Genomic DNA, 22,002 nt, shown 5'->3' with positions numbered 1-22,002 from the left:
TTTGGCCGGAAAAAAGGCCAAACTGGCAACCCTGCTTCTGTTGTGTACGTGCCGTAGAGATAATTTTCTAGTGTTCGAACACTATAAAATATGACTTCCATTTCATATATTAATAATGTATATCTCATAATTAAAAGCAAAATATATCAATAATATATATTCTAAATTAAGATATATATTTAAAATAATATATTTATATCATTACCTATGATTTTTTCAGTGTTAGAACACTGTAAATATGACTTCAGTTTTATACATAAACATTGTTAATCTCATATTTAGAAACAAAATATATTATTAATATATATTATAAATTCAATTATATATTTAAAATGATATATTTATATCCATAACTAATCATATTTAATCAAATTTATAAAATTCTTAACATGATTTTCTAGTGTTCGAACACTTTAAATATGACTTTAGTTTTACACGTAAATACTGTTAGTCTCATATTTAGAAACAAAATATATTGTTAATATATATTCTAAATTCAAAAAAATATTCAAAATAATATATTTATATCCATAACTAATCATATTTCATTAAAATTATAAATGATTTTCTAGTGTTCGAACACTATAAATATGACTTCAGTTGTATATGTAAACACTGTTAATCTCATATTTAAAAACAAAATATATTATTAATATATATTCTAAATTCGAAAATATATTTAAAACAATATATTTATATCCATAACTAATCATATTTCATTAAATTTATAAAATTCTTAACATGATTTTTCTAGTGTTCTAACACTATAAATATGACTTCAGTTGTATATGTAAATACTGTTAATTTCATATCTAGAAACAAAATATATTATTAATATATATTCTATATTAAAATATATATTTAAAATGATATATTTATATCCATAACTAATCATATTTAACCAAATTTATAAAATCCACAACAGACGCCACTAATCCGAACGCGTACAAAATTTGTCCCATTGTAGCTTCAGTCAGGGTTGCCATTCGTACGATAATTATCGTACATGTACGATTATTTTAGGTCCAGTACGATGTACGATACATACCTTAGGTATATACATATGTGTGTGTAATTAAACAATTATACTAAAATATTTTGAAATAAGACATTTATGTTACTCCTTAATAATTATATTGAAACTGTGTACGATCATTTTGGTTGAAAAACAATAATTTTAAGCCTTATGTACGATAATCCAGTGGACATAATCTGGCAACCCTGGTGGAAAGGTCCATGAAACTCCAAAACAAGAAGATAAACAACAGTTGTAGGATTTATTGTGACTTGTTTGTCTTGTTATACATTGAATGGTAAGAATTACAAGCCAATATAGTTCATATTTTCGTTACATTTCAATAATTATGCCGTTAAATGGCTTAAATTTCGAAGCCTATATGCTATTGATGCAAAGCATAATCTTAGATTGGTTCAGTTAAATCCTTGGCATTTTAGGATAAACAACAGTTGTAGGATTTATTGTGACTTGTTATACATTGAATGGTAAGAATTACAAGCCAATATAGTTCATGTTATCATTATATTTCAATAATTATGCCGTTAAATGGCTTAAATGACTTAAATATCGAAGCCTAAAGGCTATTGATGCAAAGCAGAGTCGTAGGTTGGTTCAGTTAAACCTTGGCATTTTAGGTTAAATTTATGTATGATTAAAGAAATGTATCTTAGATTATTGATTTTATGGATACGAAATGTATTTAGAAAGTTGTATTATATGAATGCTTAAGAAATCATGATCATAATTGGGAAGGAACTATAATGGTTTGGTTTGCATCTGAAATTGAACTATTATTTCGTCCTTGTAATATTTCAATTTTATTTTATAAATTTTTCCCTTTGATAACGAAAAATGAAATTTTCATTATAAAAGACAAGCTTTATTATCCTACGACCTAACCTAATATTCCCCACCTAACCTAACCAAGGACTCCTATCCTTACCTTACAGTAGGGCTACGCCCCCCACCCATGGGATATCGGTTTCATTGTAGTGTATTACAGGGCAATGTAACCTAGGAAAAAACTACTGTTTCTTACAGAAAAAATTACGCTCTCTTCGAAAATGACACTCGTTCCCGTCGCAAAGGAATAGTTTCAGAAATATATATACATCTATATCCTTCAATAATGGGGGACCCCCAGTGGGAACTTGGGGTTTTGGGTGGGGAAAACATTCTGGGGAATCGATATGTAAATGTAAAACAAGCCTTTTCTTCTCCATACATTACCTTCTTGAAATTATAATAACCGGAGGAAAATACAAAACAGTATATCTGGATAAACTTTGGAGGCGCCGTTGCAAAGATTGTGTCATGAAAAAATACAGTAACCAGTGCTGCCAACGTCCGATGTAGATCAAATGTTATTTTGTGACCTGTCATACTACTAGGCTAGGTTAGGTGGGTTTGTTAGGTTCAGTGCCCTTTTTGTACTTTTTATATATTGAGGAAAACTTATATGGAGAAATTATTTAAAATGCGTATGGAAATATCTATCATTACTATCGTTAGTAATGTCAGCGTGCCGTTGGTAACTCTGTGTACCATACGTCAACGTTGGTAACACTGTGTATTATTGGTAACGTTGCTAATGTTATCGTTCGCAGTACATTCGTAAGAGAAGTGACACCGTGCAACTCAAAGTTAGCCGAATTGGTTGATCTGTTTGTTTCCGATTGAAATGAACATCAAATTCGGTTAATTCACGTTATTTACTATAGGAAAACATATTTTCTGTTCGAAATCTCACCCTCTAATACAATAAAAAATTACCATATATTTTTTTTAATTAGAATATAGTGCTTTAGTAAATCTACCCATATTTCAATTACTGACCTGGTACTTCTCAAGCAGTTTAGCTTAGCTTGTAATAATAATAATAGTAATAATAATAGTAATAGTACTGTAAATAATATTAATAATGATAATACTAATAATACTGTAATAATAGTAATACCGTAATAATGATGATAATAATAATAATACTGTAATAATGATGATGATAATAATAATAATAATAATAATAATGATAATAATAGTAACAACAACTACCAAAGTTACCCATCTGTTTTCTTGCCGACCATCTTCTTGAAATTTGATTTTACATACATACTTCTTAGTTCAACCCGTCCTTAAAACTTGAAAAGTACGTTTTTTCCTTCGATGATTGCCCTCAAAACCATTCAGAACACTTATAAACGCTTTTGGTGGCTTATGTGCTAACGTCCTACTGGTGAATGCCAGACTGGGGTTCGAGTCCCGCTCAAACTCGTTAGTTCCTGTGGTCGCTGCAACCTCACCATCCTTGTGAGCTGAGGGGTAGCCTATAGGTTTATCTGCAGAGTCATCAGCAGCCATTGCCGGGCCCTCCTTAGTCCTAGCTTGGGTGAAGAGGGGTCTTGGCTGTCAACCATATGTATATATGGTCAGTCTTTAGGGCATTGCCCTGCTTGATAGGCAATGTCACTGTCCCTTGCCTCTGCTATTCATGACCAATTTTTTGTTAGGCTATATCTCACTAGATATGTTTCAAAGATTATGATTTGTCAATATTGAAACAAGCTTCTAATTAAATGGTGGGAATTGACAGTGAAAACATTTCTTGCATAGAGAACGCAAATGTCTACCAGTACTAAAAGTGCAGAAAATGTATAATAAAAATCGCCAAAAATCGGTGTCACCTGTTGGAAATTTTATGAAATATGCGTGGGAACTTCCCTTGTAGTGGTGTATATAAAAGATATAGTATATACCGTGCTTTGATGAATTCATATTTTTGTGTGTTTTAAACAATCTTGATATTGATAAACGTCGATACGTTTTAAATGATCTTGTCGATAAATGTCGATACGTTTTAAATTATCTTGTTGATAAACGTCGATACGTTTTAAATGATCTTGTTGATAAACGTCGATACATTTTAAATGATCTTGTTGATAAACGTTGATGTGTTTTATATGATCTTGATGGTGATAAAAGCAATACTTTTTAAATGATCTTGATGTTGATAAATGTTGATACGTTTTAAATGATTTTGATGTTGATAAATGTCGATACCTGTAATTTTCAAGTTATAGATAAGCCTGAAAAACCATATTTCACTTAGAAAGCAAACAGGGATACAACTTCCCCTAACCTAACTTAGGGAACCTTGTCCTTACCTATGAGGTACCAGGGAGTGCTACACACCTGGGGACCCAACTAAGACAGCGTGTATTATTAGTATCCGAATACTGTATAGGTTATCGGGTTTTAGAAAAGGTTTGAGGAACTTCATTCGTCTGTTAGTTCCAATATTGTAATCAATATTGTCCTTGGAACCGTTGAAGTTGGTAGGGATAGACTGGGTGTAAAATTTTAAAAGTTATGACTAAAAAACCCCATTTTTAATGGGAACCAAGCATAAGAACACCACATTATCTAAGGTTCCCCACCTAACCTAACCTGGGGGGAAATTGATAGGCTTTGAAGTAATGACACATTATCCCCGGCATATTTTCAGTTAGGCCTATCATACATCTAAAGAACCATATCATGGAAAAGAAAAATCATAACCCTGTCATATCAGCCTATAAAGCCATATGGTAGGTTTTAGCTTTATAACTAGAAGCAAGAATTTTCTGTGACGACTTTTCCATTGCATTGGAGTTGCAAGAAAAATAATGGTATATGTTCAACCGTAAAGTGTCCCCACCTAACCCTAAGTTAAATCTGTCTCTTTACATACTGGGGAAGGAGGTTGTGAGGAACCCGTTAGGGGGGAAAAGATCAAGAGGGAAGCAGAAAATTAGATGGCGAGAAAAGGTGAAGGATGATATAGAGAGAAGAGGTTTGGTGGAAGAGGATGCCTTTGACAGAATGCATTGGAGAGGGAGCATCAGGCAACCGACCTCTTAATGTAGGAATAACGTTGGGGAAGAAAAAGAAGGGAGGAGGTTTTGACACATTGGGCTATGGCCCTACAACTCTTGCTTACTGCTGGCGGTCAGTGGCAACACACCTTTCCTGGCTTGCAAAAGGAACAGAAACCAACATATAGATCTAACTTGAGATATTACTTTTTCTCTCTTTTTTTTTTAGGGAAATAAACATTTTGTACGGTATGGTCAAAACATAACTTTTATTACCTCTGCCAACAAAATTTTACTCCTTGTTTGTGTGTGTGTGTTTGTGAACGGCTTTAGATCTTCACCTGACTATGAAGACAGTTTTCCTTATCGCCTAAACGTCAGCACGAAGACTATTCAAAGAAAATCTTTCATAAAATATTTTCTAAAAAATATTCATTTCATAACTCTTACAGAGCAAATGATTTAAACTTAACGAAAATAAAAGTTGAATGGGCTCAACGTTGTTTAACTTCGGTTTCCAAGTTAGGACCGCCTACTCTCGGACTAGGGGAGGAATAGGTAAGGCCGCATATAAACAGAACATAAAATTTATCTTGATGTTTAGTATAAATGGAAAGCTAATCGAAGAGGCCTAATAAGGGCGGGTGAGATATAAAATATATAGAGGAAAATCTATAATTAACAACAATAATTTATAACGTGATAAGATAATTGCTAAAAGCCTAAAACACACTTCCGTACACTAAGGGAAGGGTCGGCCATCTTTACTCTATGGAAAAAACCAGAGATAAAAGAGCAAGGGCAAAACACTTTTACTCTCCTTTCAAAAGCATTTCTTTTGAGGATAGTATTGAATAATCCAACACGGCAAAAGCAATAAAACCAAAACCAAGTACTTCACCAATTCGGTAGAAAACTCGAGGTCATAATAGCGAGTGGAATCGACTTGTCGATGAAACCGACAGAGAAGAACTGAGGCTGTTTACATGTATATGCGGTATCTGGCCGATAGTCGGCGCTGGTGGGCACACCCGCAACCTTCATGGCGATCGCTCGCGAGTTTTTGGAATCTGTCGAGCCGTCGGAGACGTCAGCTATTATATATTCACCGGGTAAGTATATTCAAAAATTTATTTTATAATCAAAATATCATATTTCGTAAATGTAATGCTAGGGATTGTAACAAACGTCTTCCAAAGGCCTCTCTCGACCCACATACCGTGTGTTCTAATTGCCGGGGTAAAACCTGCCAATTAGGAGATCTGTGTGATGAGTGCGTGGTACTTTCGGAATTCGACTGGCTAGAGTTTGATTAGTGTTCTCGTAAGCTTGAGAGAGATAGGGTGAGGAGAAGTTCCTCTAGATCATTAGATTTTTCCTCTTCCCATGCCCCTGAACCTAATCCTTCCCCTGTAGTAGTTGTGCCTGAACCTTCTACTAGCACTCATGAACCATCCATGCGGGATATGTTGCTTGCCATTCAAGCGTTGGGCGAGAGAGTTGAGTCTTTGGCAACGGACCGTAATCAACTCATGGCGGATGTTAAAGTGTCAGAGTGCCACATTAGAAAATCGTGGGGATAAAGTGATTAGTGCGCAAAGTGTTTTTAGTGTTGCGACCGAGGGTTCGTCTGTTCGTGCTTGTCGTTCGCCTAGTCCGAGACCTCTTGCAAGCTCCCATGCACCAGGGAGAAGTAATGTCGTAGGACTTATGGGGACGAGAGGCTTTAACCAACGAACAGACGTTCCCTCTATGGTTTCAGGCGTGTCTCGTCAAGACCGCCCCTACCATAAGACGAGCGAGGCGGTTTTCTCCTCGTCATCCGAAGGCTTCTCGCGTAAGAAACTGTGGAGCAAGGTTTCGAGACCCTTAAAGCGGAAGTCAGTCCCTTCAGGACAGGTCCAGCGTCCTGGCTGTAGCCATTGGGACAGCTCTGACCCTGTGCAGTCATCGGAAGACTGCTCGCCGCCTAAACGAAAGCGTAACACGGGCTCCGAGAGTCTTAGTAAAGGCAATGTTTTGCCGTCACAGACGTTACCATCGTCTCGGCCCGTACCGACTCCCTTTGATCCTAAATGGGTTGTCCTGCAGGATATGCAGAATGAGCTTGCCTCCCTTATGGAGGAGTATACCGTTGAGCAGGTTCACGATGATCCTCGCCGTTACGCTGATCGAGATCCTGGCCTTCAGCCGCCCAAACGAGCCTTTACTCGTCCTGTTGACGTTACAAAGTCACGTCAGTCACGTGACTTGGAGCCTCACTCGATGCAGTCCCGTGTTGACTTTCAGCCGCCTCCGCATGCTCGTGTTGACGTTCAGGACGTTCGCCAACCATCTCAGTTGCCTTGTTTTGACGTTGAGCGTCAAGCACCGCAGTCAAGGGTTGTTTTGACTGCTCAATCTAGGCAGTCAAGGCAGTCTCGACCTGACGTCGAGCGTCCTCCCGCTCCTGTTTCTGTTGCTGGTCAGTCCTTTAAGCAGTTACATGACGTAGCGTCCTTGACTGCTACTGATGCTCCTTTGCGTGTGGACTTTGCTTGTCAAGCATTGCCACCACGGCAGGTCTCTTCCTTGCTTGAGACTCATCAATTGTCGGACGAGGTTCCTTCAGATGAGGATGTTGCTGATCCCATGCCTACTGATAATCCTTTGGACGTTTTATCAGACGTGGAAGAGCCTAAGGCTGCGCAACCTTCCATGGATTTTAAGAAAATTATGATGGTTTTTAAGGATCTTTTCCCAGATCATTTTGTTACTGCTGCTCCTCGTTCGCCTCCGTCTGAGTTTGCGCTAGGCTTAGCTGCTGCCAAGCCCTCCTTTACTAAGCTAGTGCTTTCTCGCTCTTCTAAGAGGGCTTTACGTCTACTAGGCGACTGGTTGGTTACCAGGAGGAGTTTGGGGAAGACGGCCTTTGCCTTCCCACCTTTTAAACTAGCTTCTAGAGCGAGCGTCTGGTATGACACGGGAGAAGTTCTCGGCTTGGGAGTCCCTGCCTCTGCCCATGGTGACTTCTCAAGCCTCGTAGACTCTCCCGTCGCCTGGCCATGAGACGCTCTAAAATTTGTTGGTCCTCCTCGGACCTTGACCATCTCCTTAAAGGGGTATACAGGGCCTTCGAAGTTTTTAACTTTTTAGATTGGTCTCTAGGAGCATTAAGCAGGAAGATCTCGTCTGCTGACCAGGAGGTGTCCTTACTTATTATGTCTTGTATGGACAAAGCCATCCGCGATGGCTCCAATGAGCTCGCCTCCACCTTTACGTCTGGAGTCTTGAAGAAGAGAGAATCCCTTTGCTCTTTCCTTTCAGCAGGAGTTACTCCCTGTCAAAGATCGGAACTTCTCTTTGCTCCCTTATCGGCTGCCTTGTTTCCTCAACAGCTGATTAAGGACATTGCTGCTTCGCTTGTACAGAAAGACACACATGACCTGATGGCTTCTTCTGCTCGCAAGGGAGCTCCTTCTTCATCTTTTGTTGTGAGACCCAGAATCGAGACTCCTGCGTCTAGGTTTATCCCGCCCTTTCGTGGCAGAGCTCCCAGCAGGGGAGGCTCTCGTGCCGACGGAAAGAGAGGTAAGAGGAGAGGAGCCAAGTCCTCCCGTGGCAGAGTCTGACTGCCCACGTCCTCAGACAGCGGTAGGGGCCAGACTGAACAACTTCTGGCAGGCCTGGGAGAAGAGGGGTGCAGACCAAGAGTCTGTGTTGTTGCTCAAGGAGGGGTACAAAATACCTTTTGTACGCAGACCTCCTCTAGTAACAGTTCCTCTAGACCTCTCTCCCAGGTATCGAGAGGAGTCAAAGAGACAAGCTCTACATCACCAGGTGTCTCTGTTGCTAGAGAAGGGAGCGGTGGTGAAAGTCTCGGACCTTCAATCACCGGGATTTTACAACCGTCTCTTCCTAGTCCCAAAGCTTACGGGAGGTTGGAGGCCAGTGCTGGACGTCGGTGCGCTCAACGTTTTTGTTACGTAAACAAAATTTACGATGGAGACCACGAAGTCCGTCCTAGCAGCGGTCAGAGAGGGAGACTGGATGGTCTCTCTCGACCTGCAAGATGCGTACTTCCACATTCCTATACACCCGGATTCCCAACCGTATCTGAGGTTTGTTTACAGGAATGTGGTGTACCAGTTTCGAGCACTGTGCTTCGGCCTCAGCCCTGCTCCTCTCGTGTTTACGAGGCTCATGAGGAATGTGGCAAAATTCCTTCATTTATCGGGAATTCGAGCCTCCCTGTACTTGGACGACTGGCTTCTCAGAGCATCGTCCAGTCATCGCTGACTGCAGGACCTACACTGGACGTTGGGTCTGGCAAAGGAGTTGGGACTGTTGGTCAACTTAGAAAAGTCTCAACTGATTCCATCCCAGACGATTCTCTATTTGGGGATGGAGATTCGCAGTCTAGTTTTTCGGGCTTTTCCGTCTGCCACCCGAATAGAACAAGCCCTGCTCAAAGTCCGACTCATGCTGAAAAAAGAACGTTGTTCAGTAAGAAGTTGGATGAGTCTCGTAGGGACTCTGTCATCCCTGGAGCAGTTTGTCTCGCTAGGGAGACTTCACCTTCGCCCTCTCCAGTTCCATCTAGACTCACTGGAACAAGAGCAAGACTTTAGAAGCTGTATCAATCCCGGTCTCCGAGCCAGTAAAAGCATGCCTGAACTGGTGGGACAGCAACATAAGTCTGAGAGAGGGTCTGTCCCTGGCAGTCAAGAACCCAAACCACGTGTTGTTCTCAGACGCGTCGGATTTGGGTTGGGGTGCGACTCTGGACGGTCGGGAATGTTCGGGTCTTTGGACGTCGGTTCAGAAGAGCATGCACATCAACGGCAAGGAGCTATTAGCAGTCCACTTGGCCTTGATGAGTTTCGAGAGCATTCTTCGAAACAAAGTGGTAGAGGTCAATTCAGACAACACCACAGCTTTGGCGTACATCTCCAAGCAAGGAGGCACTCACTCCCACACACTATTCGTGATCGCAAGGGACCTCCTCATCTGGTAAAAAATCGAGGCATCTCCCTGTTGACAAGATTCATCCAGGGGGACTTGAACGTCTTGGCAGACTGTCTCAGTCGGAGAGGTCAGGTGATCCCCACGGAATGGACCCTCCACAAGGACGTGTGCAAGAGTCTTTGGGCGACTTGGGGTCAACCCTCCATAGACCTCTTTGCCACCTCGTTGACCAAAAGGCTCCCGATCTATTGCTCGCCAGTCCCAGATCCAGAGGCGACCCACATAGACGCGTTTCTACTGGACTGGTCTCACCGTTCAAGATAGTCAACAAGGTACTGCAGAAGTTCGCCTCTCACGAAGGGACAAGGTTGACGTTGGTTGCTCTCCTCTGGCCCGCGAGAGAGTGGTTCACAGAGGTACTTCAATGGCTGGTAGACGTTCCAAGGAGTCTTCCTCTAAGGATAGATCTCTTACGGCAGCCCCACGTAAGGGATCTTCATCAAAGCCTCCCCGCGCTTCGGCCGACTGCCTTCAGACTATCGAAAGACTCTCAAGAGCTCGAGGCTTTTCGAAGGAGGCAGCCAGAGCGATTGCGAGAGCTAGGAGAGCTTCTACCATCAAAGTATACCAGTCGAAGTGGGAAGTCTTTCGAGACTGGTGCAAGTCAGCATCTATTTCCTCTTCCAGTACCTCTGTAGCCCAAATCGCAGATTTTCTCTTACATCTGAGAAATGTTCGCTCCCTCTCAGCACCCACTATTAAGGGCTACAGGAGCATGTTGGCGTCTGTCTTTAGACATAGAGGCTTAGATCTTTCCAATAATAAAGATCTCCAAGATCTCCTTAAGTCTTTCGAGACCTCTAAGGAGCGTCGTATGGCAACTCCTGGATGGAACTTAGACGTGGTCCTAAGGTTCCTAATGTCCGACAGGTTTGAGCCATTACATTCAGCCTCCCTGAAGGATCTCACCCTCAAGACACTTTTCTTAGTGTGCTTGGCTTCGGCTAAAAGGGTCAGTGAGATCCATGCCTTCAGTAGGAACATCGGCTTTTCCACGGATAAAGCCACATGTTCACTTCAGCTTGGTTTCTTGGCCAAAAATGAACTGCCTTCTCGTCCTTGGCCTAAGTCATTTGATATACCTTGCCTCTCAGAGATCGTAGGCAACGAGCTTGAAAGAGTACTGTGTCCAGTTAGAGCTCTTAAGTTCTATTTAGCTCGTACCAAATCCTTACGAGGTGGATCTGAGGCCTTGTGGTGCTCAGTTAAGAAGCCATCATTACCTATGTCAAAGAATGCTTTGTCATATTTTATTAGATTTTTAATCCGAGAGGCTCATTCTCACTTGAGTGAAAAAGACCGTTGCTTGCTTAAGGTTAAGACGCACGAAGTAAGAGCTATAGCAACTTCCGTGGCCTTTAAGCAAAATAGATCTCTGCGAAGTATTATGGACGCGACCTTTTGGAGAATTATGGACGCGACCTTTTGGAGAAGCAAGTCGGTATTCGCGTCATTTTACTTAAAAGATGTCCAGACTCTTTATGAGGACTGCTACACACTGGGTCCATTCGTTGCAGCGAGTGCAGTAGTGGGTGAGGGTTCTACCACTACATTCCCTTAATTCCAATATCCTTTTAATCTGTCTCTTGAAATGTTTTTAATCTTGTTTTGGGTTGTACAGAAGGCTAAGAAGCCTTTCGCATCCTGGTTGATTTGGCGGGTGGTCAAATGTCATTTCTTGAGAGCGCCCAGATTGAGGGTTTTGATGAGGTCCTGTTGTATGGGTTGTCGCCCTGGATACTTCAGCTCCTGGGAGTCTTTCAGCATCCTAAGAGGATGGCTGGGCTTCGTGAGGAAAGCAGACTAACAAGGCAGAGTAATCGTCAGAGTCAGCTTCCTTACCAGGTACCTATATTTATTTGGGTTTTGTTATGATATAACTGTCAAAAACTCTAAGCATATACGCCGTAAACTGTATTAATACTGGTCTCTACCCACCACCATGGGTGTGAATCAGCTATTATATATTCACCGGCTAAGTTTAATATTTAAAAATGATATTTTGATTATAAAATAAATTTTTGAATATACTTACCCGGTGAATATATAAATTAAAGGCCCCCCCTTCCTCCCCGATAGAGACCGAGCGGAATGAGAAGAACTGGAGCTGTTTACATGTATATGCGGTATCTGGCCGATAGTTGGTGCTGGTGGGCACACCCGCAACCTTCATGGCGATCGCTCGCGAGTTTTTGTGTTTCTGTCGAGCCGTCCGAGACGTCAGCTATTATATATTCACCGGGTAAGTATATTCAAAAATTTATTTTATAATTAAAATATCATTTTTCCAAATGATACAAACCTTCAGCTATTTATACAAATTAGGCCCTCCATCACCTATCCCCCTGCAACTCCTGTCTGCAATTAAAAGTGACGAGATAACACCGGTGTGTGTGAGTGGGGTTGCCAGTACTACCCCTTACCCTACCGCTAACCAGCGATGGGTTAGTTACACCTCGCTAAAAGTCTTATGGCTAGTCTTCTAGCTTCGCCGAAAGTATATACCCTAATAAAGATCTCAAGGTTTGTATCATTAGAAAAAATACAAATTACTTTAAATTTGTCAAATTTTCTCTGCCGAGGAACTGAAGTATGCAAGCGTGCATAGATAGGCTATTTGAAAAAGGGTTTGTGTATGGGAAAATTAATTTTAAACATGTAACTTCCCTGGTAGTTACATATATATAGCATATATCAGCCACGACTAAGGCTATATATATGTAACTACCAGGTAAGTATATTTAAAAATTTATTTTAAAATGAAAATACCATTTTTAAAAATATAACTTTCCTGGTAGTTACATATATATAGCCTTAGTCATGGCTGATCTATGCTGTATATATATGTAACTACCAGGTAAGTATATTTAAAAATTTATTTTAAAATGAAAATACCATTTTTAAACATATAACTTTCCTGGTAGTTACATATATATAGCCTTAGTCGTGGCTGATCTATGCTATATATATATATATATGTAACTACCAGGGAAGTATATTTAAAAATTTATTTTAAAATGAAAATACCATTTCTATTGATAAGGAAATTATTTTTTTCATTGTTGAACTTGAAATGAATATTTTTAATTGAATTTCAAATGAATTTTAATCTCCAGGTGAAGCAAGATGGAAGAGGAGATGTTGGAACTGATCTGGACCAATCATGGCCCAATATTTCGATATTGGTTCACTGAGCATCGGGAAAAGGTAAAGAAATGAGTCAACATTAGAACTTTTATTTTTTTCCATGGTTCATCGTAGAACTGTCTTACATTAATATTTGTAAGTAGTCCTATAAATCTCTAAATTCCATTATATACTTAACCCTTTTACCCCCAAAGGACGTACTGGTATGTTTCACAAAACCCATCCCTTTACCCCCATGGACGTACCGGTACGTCCTTGCAAAAAATGCTATAAATTTTTTTTTTCATTTTTTTTATAATTTTTTGAAAAAGTTCAGGCATTTTCCAAGAGAATGAGACCAACCTGACCTCTCTATGACAAAATTAAGGCTGTTAGAGCAATTTAACAAAAATATACTGCAAAATGTGCTGGGAAAAAAATAACCCCCTGGGGGTCAAGGGTTGGAAATTTCCAAATACCCCGGGGGTAAAAGGGTTAATATTTGTAAGTAGTCTTGTAAATTTCTAAATTCCGTTATATACTTAAGAAGTAAATTATTATTATTACTTGTTAAGCTACAACCCTAGTTGGTAAAGCAGGATGCTATAAGCTCATGGGCTCCAATAGGAAAAATAACCCAGTGAGGAAAGGAAAAAAGGAAAATAAAATATTTTAAGGAGTGACAACATTAAAATAAATATCTTCTATATCAATTATAAAAACTTTAACAAAATAAGATTAAGAGAAACAAGATAGAATAGTGTGCTTGAGTGTACCCTCAAGTTGTACATATCACTGTTGAGTTCCTTGCATTTTTTTTCATTTTTAACTGCAAATTCTTTGCATTTTTCTTGAGTCTAGACAACTATCATTTCAATGAGTGTGTATTATATGTAAAATTGCCTTTAGAAATTTTGGTATTCCTCATGCCAAGCTAAATAGACATTTGACAGTGCCATACTTTAGTAGGTGATCTGTTATATGTGTAGCAAAATGATTAAGATTGAGCCTTAGCAGCCTGGAAGTATATCCTTTATATTGGAAAAAGTAAGTATTCAAAAATATAGAAGCAGTTGATAAAACAAGATATATGATTTTTATTGGTTAAATCTGGACATAAAGTTGAACCGTAGACGATAATCAAATACAGAATTTGCATCATCTGCTTTGTAAGACTCCGGAATATCCTCTCCATATGTAAATTTCTTTTGTTCCTTCACGAATAGAAACTTTCGTCCTTTAACCCTTTTACCCCCAAAGGACGTACTGGTACGTTTCACAAAACTCATCCCTTTACCCCCATGGACGTACCGGTACGTCCTTGCAAAAAAATGCTATAAAATTTTTTTTTTCATATTTTTGATAATTTTTTGAGAAAAGTCAGGCATTTTTCAAGAGAATGAGACCAACCTGACCTCTCTATGACTAAAATTAAAGCTGTTAGAGCAATTTAGATAAAAATATACTGCAAAATGTGCTGGGAAAAAAATAACCCCTGGGGGTTAAGGGTTGGAAATTTCCAAATAGCCTGGGGGTTAAAGGGTTAATTGGATTATATTTTAGCACAGCTAAAAACTCGGCTTTCAGCCACTGAGTAGTATTCTTGGTGACCAAACTTGGCTTATTAAATCTTTTATATAATGTGTTGTTTAGTCTCCAAGGGCTCTCCTGTAAAAGTCTAGAGCATGGAATCCAATGCAATATAACTACCTGAGAAATATTGTCTTTCCTCCTCTAAGGCCACCTGATCAATTTCCAAAGCTTGTACTTAGTGTATAAGAGAGGCCTTCAATTTCAGATTATTAAACTTGACACAGCACCTCCTAAGCTGAAACCGTGTAGCTATGGGTGACACGTTATTACTATGTCATCACCGAGAAACATCGCTAAAAGTGGAGACAGCGCTTTCTGCGCATCAATTTTCTGTTGTCAAACCGCCAACATTGTTCCCGGTTTTCGTCTTCGTGGAATTATGAATCTTAAAATAAGCTTAAGTAACAGGAATCATATGATTGATTATCCACTATTTTCAATAATTCCATTAATGTAATGGTGGTTATTATATAGTCAAGTTTACCATAAATAGTTTAATTTGTTATTGTTTTTTGTTTATATGCCATTATTAGCCTTTACTCCCCAGCTTTGTTAACATGGAGGGGTTTAGTTTGCTTCATTCCACCTTTTCCAATATAAAAATTTGATATATCTTTCTAATTGGATGATTTTATAATTCCTTGTTGTAATATGTTTATCTTGCATAGCCTAGTAACCCTAGTCAGACATATGAATGTTTGTTACCTCCGCCAATGAAGTGGGAAGGAGGTTGGGTTTTTGCCTGTTTGTCTGTTTGTTCGTGAACAATGTCCCGGGTACAATTTTACTTGCAGAGTAGTGAAACTTTCAGGGAATAATTGTTATCTTGAGATATGGAAGTGATTTGATTTTGAAAGTCCTAGGTTATGGTCAAGGTCCGGCAAAAGGTCGACCGAAAAATATGCCTATGGTCTAAGTTGATTCTGGGAATGGCGAGCTAGTTTCAGTGTGCTTTTCTAGTTTAGTTTATTACTGGTGTAATTTGTTCTTTTGACTCGAGGTATTTATACATTGATGTTTATGAGACTAAATGGGAGTTTTAGTACTCCTTTATTGCTGACACATAGTAATGGATAGGCTAGCGTAGCGTAAAGCTGGCTTTTTCTAGCCAATTTTACAAGTGGTTATTTTATTGATGAGAGAGAGAGAGAGAGAGAGAGAGAGAGAGAGAGAGAGAGAGAGAGAGAGAGAGTCTGTGTGTGTGTTTTATTAAATTCACCCATGACTTACAGGGAGGGATTCCTGTTTTAGACGGACTATAGTAACCTCCCGTAGAGGCAACGGGTTACGTAACATTGACAAAAGGGGAGGGGACTCCGGTTCTTTTCTAATATGCAATATCAGGGCGTCCCGAACTATACAGGTTGTTCTGGACATGGGGTTTACTTTAACCCTTTTACCCCCCCCCCATAAGGTTAAATTTCGAGCACATTTTGCTTTATATTCTTTTCAAATTGCTCTAACAGCTTTATTTTTTGTCGTAGAGAGGTCAGGTTGGTCTCATTCTTTGGGAAAATGCCTGAAGTTTCTCATAAAGTTATCAAAAACATGTAAATAACAGTGTTTTGCAAGAACGTACCGGTACGTCCTTTGGGGGCGAAAGGGTTAAACACCACCTGAAACAAATCTAAGCAACACAGCATTTATATGTGGTACTTGGCTTATTCGTGAGCCCTTTGGGGGGAACTCGGAGAAAAGGACAGTTCAGCCAGATCCTTCAGCAGAAACGTGACGACAGGTATTCAGTGTCCTCCGGAACAGTGGCAGCTCATAGTTGAAATTAGTGAGGAAGCTGATTCAGAAAATTTTAGTCTGTTTTAATTTTGCGTAATAAGAAACAAACAGGTATAAGAAAATTCATTCTGAAACTTGAGAGGATCCTAAAAGAACATAAGCAAACTTCTTTTACTTACTATAAGCTAAATTGTTACAGTTCAAGGTTTATCCATTCATCTAAAAATGAAATCCATTATTTTTGTTTTGATTTGTGTAAAAAGATCAATAATTTTCTCCTTGATCTCTGGATGACACTGAGGAGATTTTTCTCCATTGTAGTGGATTAAACAGAGTAGCTGGAAGTAAAACAATAATCTAATTCTATGCTTTATAACATTCAAGAATATGATACACGTTTTTCAAGCAAATCAGACGCGGAGTAAAAAAAACTTCCACCAGCACGCCAAGGTCGGCACTGTGGGAGTGACAGTGCTCATTCTCCCACGCAGCCTCGTGAGCAGTTTCTTAGGAGTGCATTTGCACAACAGCCAAACACCATCCTGCTGGAACTATGAAGTACACAGTTCCATACAAAGATTTTCGTAATTTTTTATAAACTGAGGGATGGTTACTGACATTAAGCTTAAGGGTTATATATTGTAAAAGTATAAAAAAAAAAAATTATAAAAGAAATGATTATATTTAATGTTATCGATAATACCAAGTGAAAAAAGGGGATGCTGCACTTCCACGTTGCCTATACACGAGCCACTATTGGTCCAGATTCATCTTATGATGTGAGCGTCAAACTTGTTAATTTTTCTTCTCATCTATACAAACATATGTAGATTGTTTCATGTTGTTGCTTGGTGTAGATTGTCCTCAACCGTGCATGACTCTACTCCATTAATACTCTTGTACTAGTCTTTGGTGACCATGACGAAGGAATAACCTATTTTGGCAAGGTGCTGTGTGGGCTCTAGGACCCTCCCTCCCTAGTCTCATGCATGGAAGTGGGACAATTGATTCTCACTATGCTTGGTGATGACGTAGCAATAACGTGTTGCCCATAGCCAGACTGTTTCAGTATTGGATGTGCTATGTCATCTTCAATAGTGCCTGAATTTGAATCTCTCTTTTATACACTTCTAAGTCCATGCTTTGCATATTGATACACTGACCCTAGAACAGGGGAGACAACATTTCTTTGGTATTTATGTCGTACAGTATTGGATTCCTTGTTTTAGCCTTTTATAGAAAACTCAGAGTGGAGATCTCACAGCACCTCTCCAAAAAAATGCTTCCTTTGTCAAAACCCTTTTTTTTTTGCTTGATTTTTGGTTGGTGTGTCTTTCAGGGAGAAACCACAAGTAGGCATGAGCAAACCAAGGGGCACAAATGTATGCAGTCTTCCCCTTGTGGGGAGTGTAGGGAGGGGTCAGCCTTCAAGCGGTAGGAGTTCGGTAAGAAGAGGATAAAAGAATATCAAGAGAGAATCTTCCCTTTCGGGGTCTACCGTTGGTTCTCTTCTTTCTCCTCCCAGAATCATGGATGTTAATCCTTTTCCGTTGCCCTCCTTTGGGGTGAATGTAAAGAAGGAAAGCTGCTGATGATTAAACCCTTAGGCAAGCCCAGAGTGTTGATAGCTGTACCTGCTTCCCCTAGTGGAGCAGATATCCCTTCTCCTCAAGGCCAACCTTTTAAGATTACTTCATCAGATGCTGTAGCCAGTGACGATACCCTAAAGACATTATGGCTGTCCTTTGGGCTGGAAGATATTCCCTCCAGAGAGGCTTTTACAAGCTTTAGCTTAATCAAAAGCAAACTTTATAGGTGAAGAATCAATAGCGCAGGGGAAAGAAATTTTCCTGCGGGAAACAAGAATTATTTTCACACGTGCTCATTCTTATGAGTTTTCTCCTGCTTGGTCTCTTTAGCACACACTCTACAAGGGAACTTTACCTTTGTGTGTGTGCACAGAGGTATGGTTGCTTTCATAATATTGAGCACTTCTGTTTATTCACACTCATCTATTAGAGAGCACTCTGAACTTGTTTGTTACTTTGATGTTAATCAATCTCATGTTTACGCTCGTCCTCTTGTCAAGAGTGCTCTCTGATTCACTCACACACATACTGTACTCTTTGGATCGTGCTTACCATCCTCTTGGCATTATTGCTTCTGGCCTGGAAGAATCTCCTGTGCACACGCATCACTATGCAAATTCCTATGTTTGCTGGCAATCTTTTCTTAAAATGTGAGCACCGACAAGAACGCACTCACCGAGCACCTTAGAACACACACTTCTGGACTTTAAAAACCACCACTGAGCTCACATTCAGTAGAGGACGAGCTAGCAATAGCGTTTGTGCTTAAGTGCGATCATCATCGCACACACAAACGTTTAACACGCATTCGTTAGACCATGACGAAATTCCTGTTAGGGATTAACATATCGACACACGATCGCGCTGTCATAGCAAAGCGCATCTTCAGATTGCAAGCATTTTTCGGCAAAACTTTCATCACGTAAAATTTACTCCTCAGAACAAGAGAAAAAGCATTTTGAAGCGAATTCCCATGGTAGAGCAAGATATCAAGTCACATGTTTATACATTCACTCCTATGGACTTGCGAGCTTCTTTCTATGAGTGCTCACCTACGTGTAGACTTATCTTTCAGCTAGATGGGCACTCGTGCGCTCTCAGCGGGCATTCGTGTTCATCATACTCGCTCTTATTCGCTAATTAGGGAACTTTCGCCCATTCCAATTACCACCTCAGTATGTGCTCATGGATGATCACTTTGAACTTCACACTCTCCTAGGAATGCACGCACTATGTCACGCATCCATTCTTCTTTCCTAGAGGATCTTAATAATCTTGATACTGTACAGTACTTGCATGCTCCCTTATATCTGCACAACTTTCGGTTGCACACAGGCTTGTCCTCCCATTAGGGAGACCTCCTCCCATTAGGGAGACCTCCTCCCATTAGGGAAACCTTTCTTATTCTTTTGAACAAACCTATACATCAACACTAATGCTCTCTCTCGTAGGAGGTGCTCATGGATTGAAGACATCCCCAATGTAAGACATGCTGTGTTTTAGATAAGCCTTGTTTCCTCCTTCAACAAGATCCTCAGAGGAGTACATTGCGTAAGCAAGTCATAGAGATGTATATGTGCAACTAGAGGCTTAACCTCTTCTAGGGAAAGCTATCATCATAGGACTAGAAGATCCCACTGCATTCTTCACCTTCAGATAGCATGGGTACACAAAGGAAAGATACTAGAGTACGCTGGAGGAATAGAAATCGTACGCCACAAGTTACTAGAACTGCATTGGTGACCCTATCCAGAACTAATACATCGAGGTTCTCTTGATTGAGTGATCTCATTGAGATCATTCTAGAAAATCATCCCACCCACCAGCAGGTAAATCAAAGACTTGGTAGTCCATAGGTCTTTATTGAGCAAATGTATAAGCCCTTCAGAGGCACAAACTACCACTTGTGGGTCAAGGCTATCACTGGAACCTCTAGGTTTGCTAGGGAGTATTGATGAAGAAGAGTCCCGAAAATATTGTCTGGGTACAGTTCTAGGAGAGGAATTTGAGATCTCATCATCCTTCCCCAGATCACGAGGAATCACCCCTTCTACACCAGACTCGGGCCCCGCTCTAGCAGAGGTAGAAGAAACAGAATCCAAGTCTGCTTTTCTGAGAGTCTTGCCCCAACGGATAAATTAACATCTTAGGGAACCAATCAATTTGCAGACGAAAGGCAGTAAAATGGCAATTGAGAAACTGTTTATGCCACCTACAAGTAATGAACTTTAGAACTTTGGCCAGGGAAGCAATAGATAATGAGGTACATAACTGCTTCTCAGCACCTCTGTGACTAGGCGATACAGGCTAACGAATGGGCACAGATCAGTGCAGTGCAGCAATCAGTGTGGTTCATTCCAGGAAAAAGAAATGTGATAGCCGGCAAGCTCAGTCAACAGGGGCAAGTCGTTGAGTCAGAGTGGGTCCTCCATCCTTAAAGTGGTGAGAAACCTCTTGAATTTGTGGGGTTCCTCGTCAATAGACATGTTTGCGATGAAACTAAACCGCCAATACCGGATCAGGCCGCAGCGTTAGAGGACACCTTCTAACACTCATGAGAAGGCCTCGATGTTTTTTTTCTCTGTTTTACCAAATCAGAAAGGTAGTCAATAGAGTATTGGTACTCTCAAGTGGCCACATACAGAATGGTACCTGAACCTTCTAATGCTGTTAACTGACGCTCCAAGAGAACTGCCCATTCAACCGGATCTTCTCTGCTAACCCCGTCTACATGGACACCGTAAGTCCGTCTCTTCATTGGTGGAGAGTATCCAGCATTTCCCCTGAGCAAAATTTTTTTTTTTGCAAAACACTCTGCGGGACATGTTGGGAGATCTCAGTAGATCCTCCGCAGAAACCTCCCAGTCTAAATTGCCATGGAGGGGGCACTTTTCCTCTCGAAGCCTCTATTCAGCTGGTAGTGGACTTTGTTTTCATAGGTAAAGAGAAACTCCTTTCAGTTTTAGTAGCAAATGGCTATCACCCATCATTAAGCCTGGTGTTTAAGTTGAAAGGTATTGACCCTTCTAATTCATGGAAATTGTCAATACTGATGAAAAGCTTTGAACAATCCTGTCCTCCAAGGGAGCTCAAATCCTCCTCATGAAATGTAACATCAGTTCTCAAGTCCTTCAAAAAGCCTTATACTGTACAAACCAATAAAGCAAACTTTGTATAGAGACTTGTCCCATAAAACCATCTTTCTTCTTCCCCTGGCTTCTACAAAATGATTAAGGGAGCTACACAGATTGATGTACCTCAACAGCCATTCTGAGGGATGGAGGAAATTACAGTACTGTATTGTTTTCCTTCATTCCGGAATTTGTAGCAAAAACGAAAACCACGCTGTAAACGGCCCAAGATTTGTATCATTCTCGGTTTCCTCCCTTAGGGAAGTAACATACAATCCAGATGAGTTGCATCTTTGCCCGGTGTGAGTGCACCAAGATGCTACCTCAAAAGGAATACAAAATCATTTTATCAATGCAGGTAGGCTCAAGAAGAAACTATCCTAGAACACCATCTCTTTTTGGCTTGGGGAAACCATAAACAGATTCCTAAACCAAACAGCAAGCGAACCAGAACATCCGACACAGGCATTTGCGCGCTGTCAGAGAAGTTGGTGCAATGCTAGACTTAAAAGAACCTATCAGGGGGCCAAGTACTGAAGGCAGAAATCTGGACATGTCAAATGCTATTCATAGCCCACTATATATAAGAATACACCAATAAGTCTCTCGATACTTTTACCTTAGGACCCGTGGTAATAGCTCGGCGGGCTGTGTAGCGTACCTAGTGCCCTCCCTCACAGAACAAGAAGTATTTCGTGTAAGGTAATATTTACAACGTTAGTCTAGGGTGAGAGTTAAAATGTTTGGCTTTTCTTTCCATTCTTACCCTTTTTAAGGGTGCAGTTATTTGACCATATGTCCTTGAAACAGTCAATAATGCAGGTAAGACCATGCAAGTATAGTAACTATTCTATTAATGTTAAGATGGAAGTGCTTATTCCCCCAGCCTCCTGAAGATGGTGAGGATGGCTAGTAATGTGTATCCATCTTTTTAACAGGATATAATTTCTTCT

General features: G+C 40.2%; 1 protein-coding gene across 3 annotated transcripts in view; it reads left to right on the top strand.

The window, feature by feature from the left end:
* The first annotated feature begins 1,224 nt into the window (after window positions 1-1,224).
* LOC137624603 (myoneurin-like) overlaps window positions 1,225-22,002 on the top strand; it is a 47,626-nt gene continuing 26,848 nt past the window's right edge. Inside the window, exons 1-3 of one of the 3 annotated variants that reach the window (XM_068355561.1) lie at window positions 1,225-1,292; window positions 1,492-1,503; window positions 12,993-13,083. In XM_068355561.1, coding sequence (XP_068211662.1) covers window positions 13,003-13,083 — 81 coding nt within the window. In that variant the 5' untranslated portion in view covers window positions 1,225-1,292; window positions 1,492-1,503; window positions 12,993-13,002. Of the gene's footprint in view, window positions 1,314-1,455; window positions 1,504-12,992; window positions 13,084-22,002 lie in introns of those variants that run through there. The other 2 variants (XM_068355560.1, XM_068355559.1) reach the window with 2 other exon arrangements.

The sequence above is a fragment of the Palaemon carinicauda genome, chromosome 31 (assembly GCF_036898095.1).
Source record: "Palaemon carinicauda isolate YSFRI2023 chromosome 31, ASM3689809v2, whole genome shotgun sequence".
NCBI lineage: Eukaryota > Metazoa > Arthropoda > Malacostraca > Decapoda > Palaemonidae > Palaemon > Palaemon carinicauda.
Note: the sequence above shows the minus strand (reverse complement) of the source record. Positions and strands in the feature narration are given on the sequence as shown.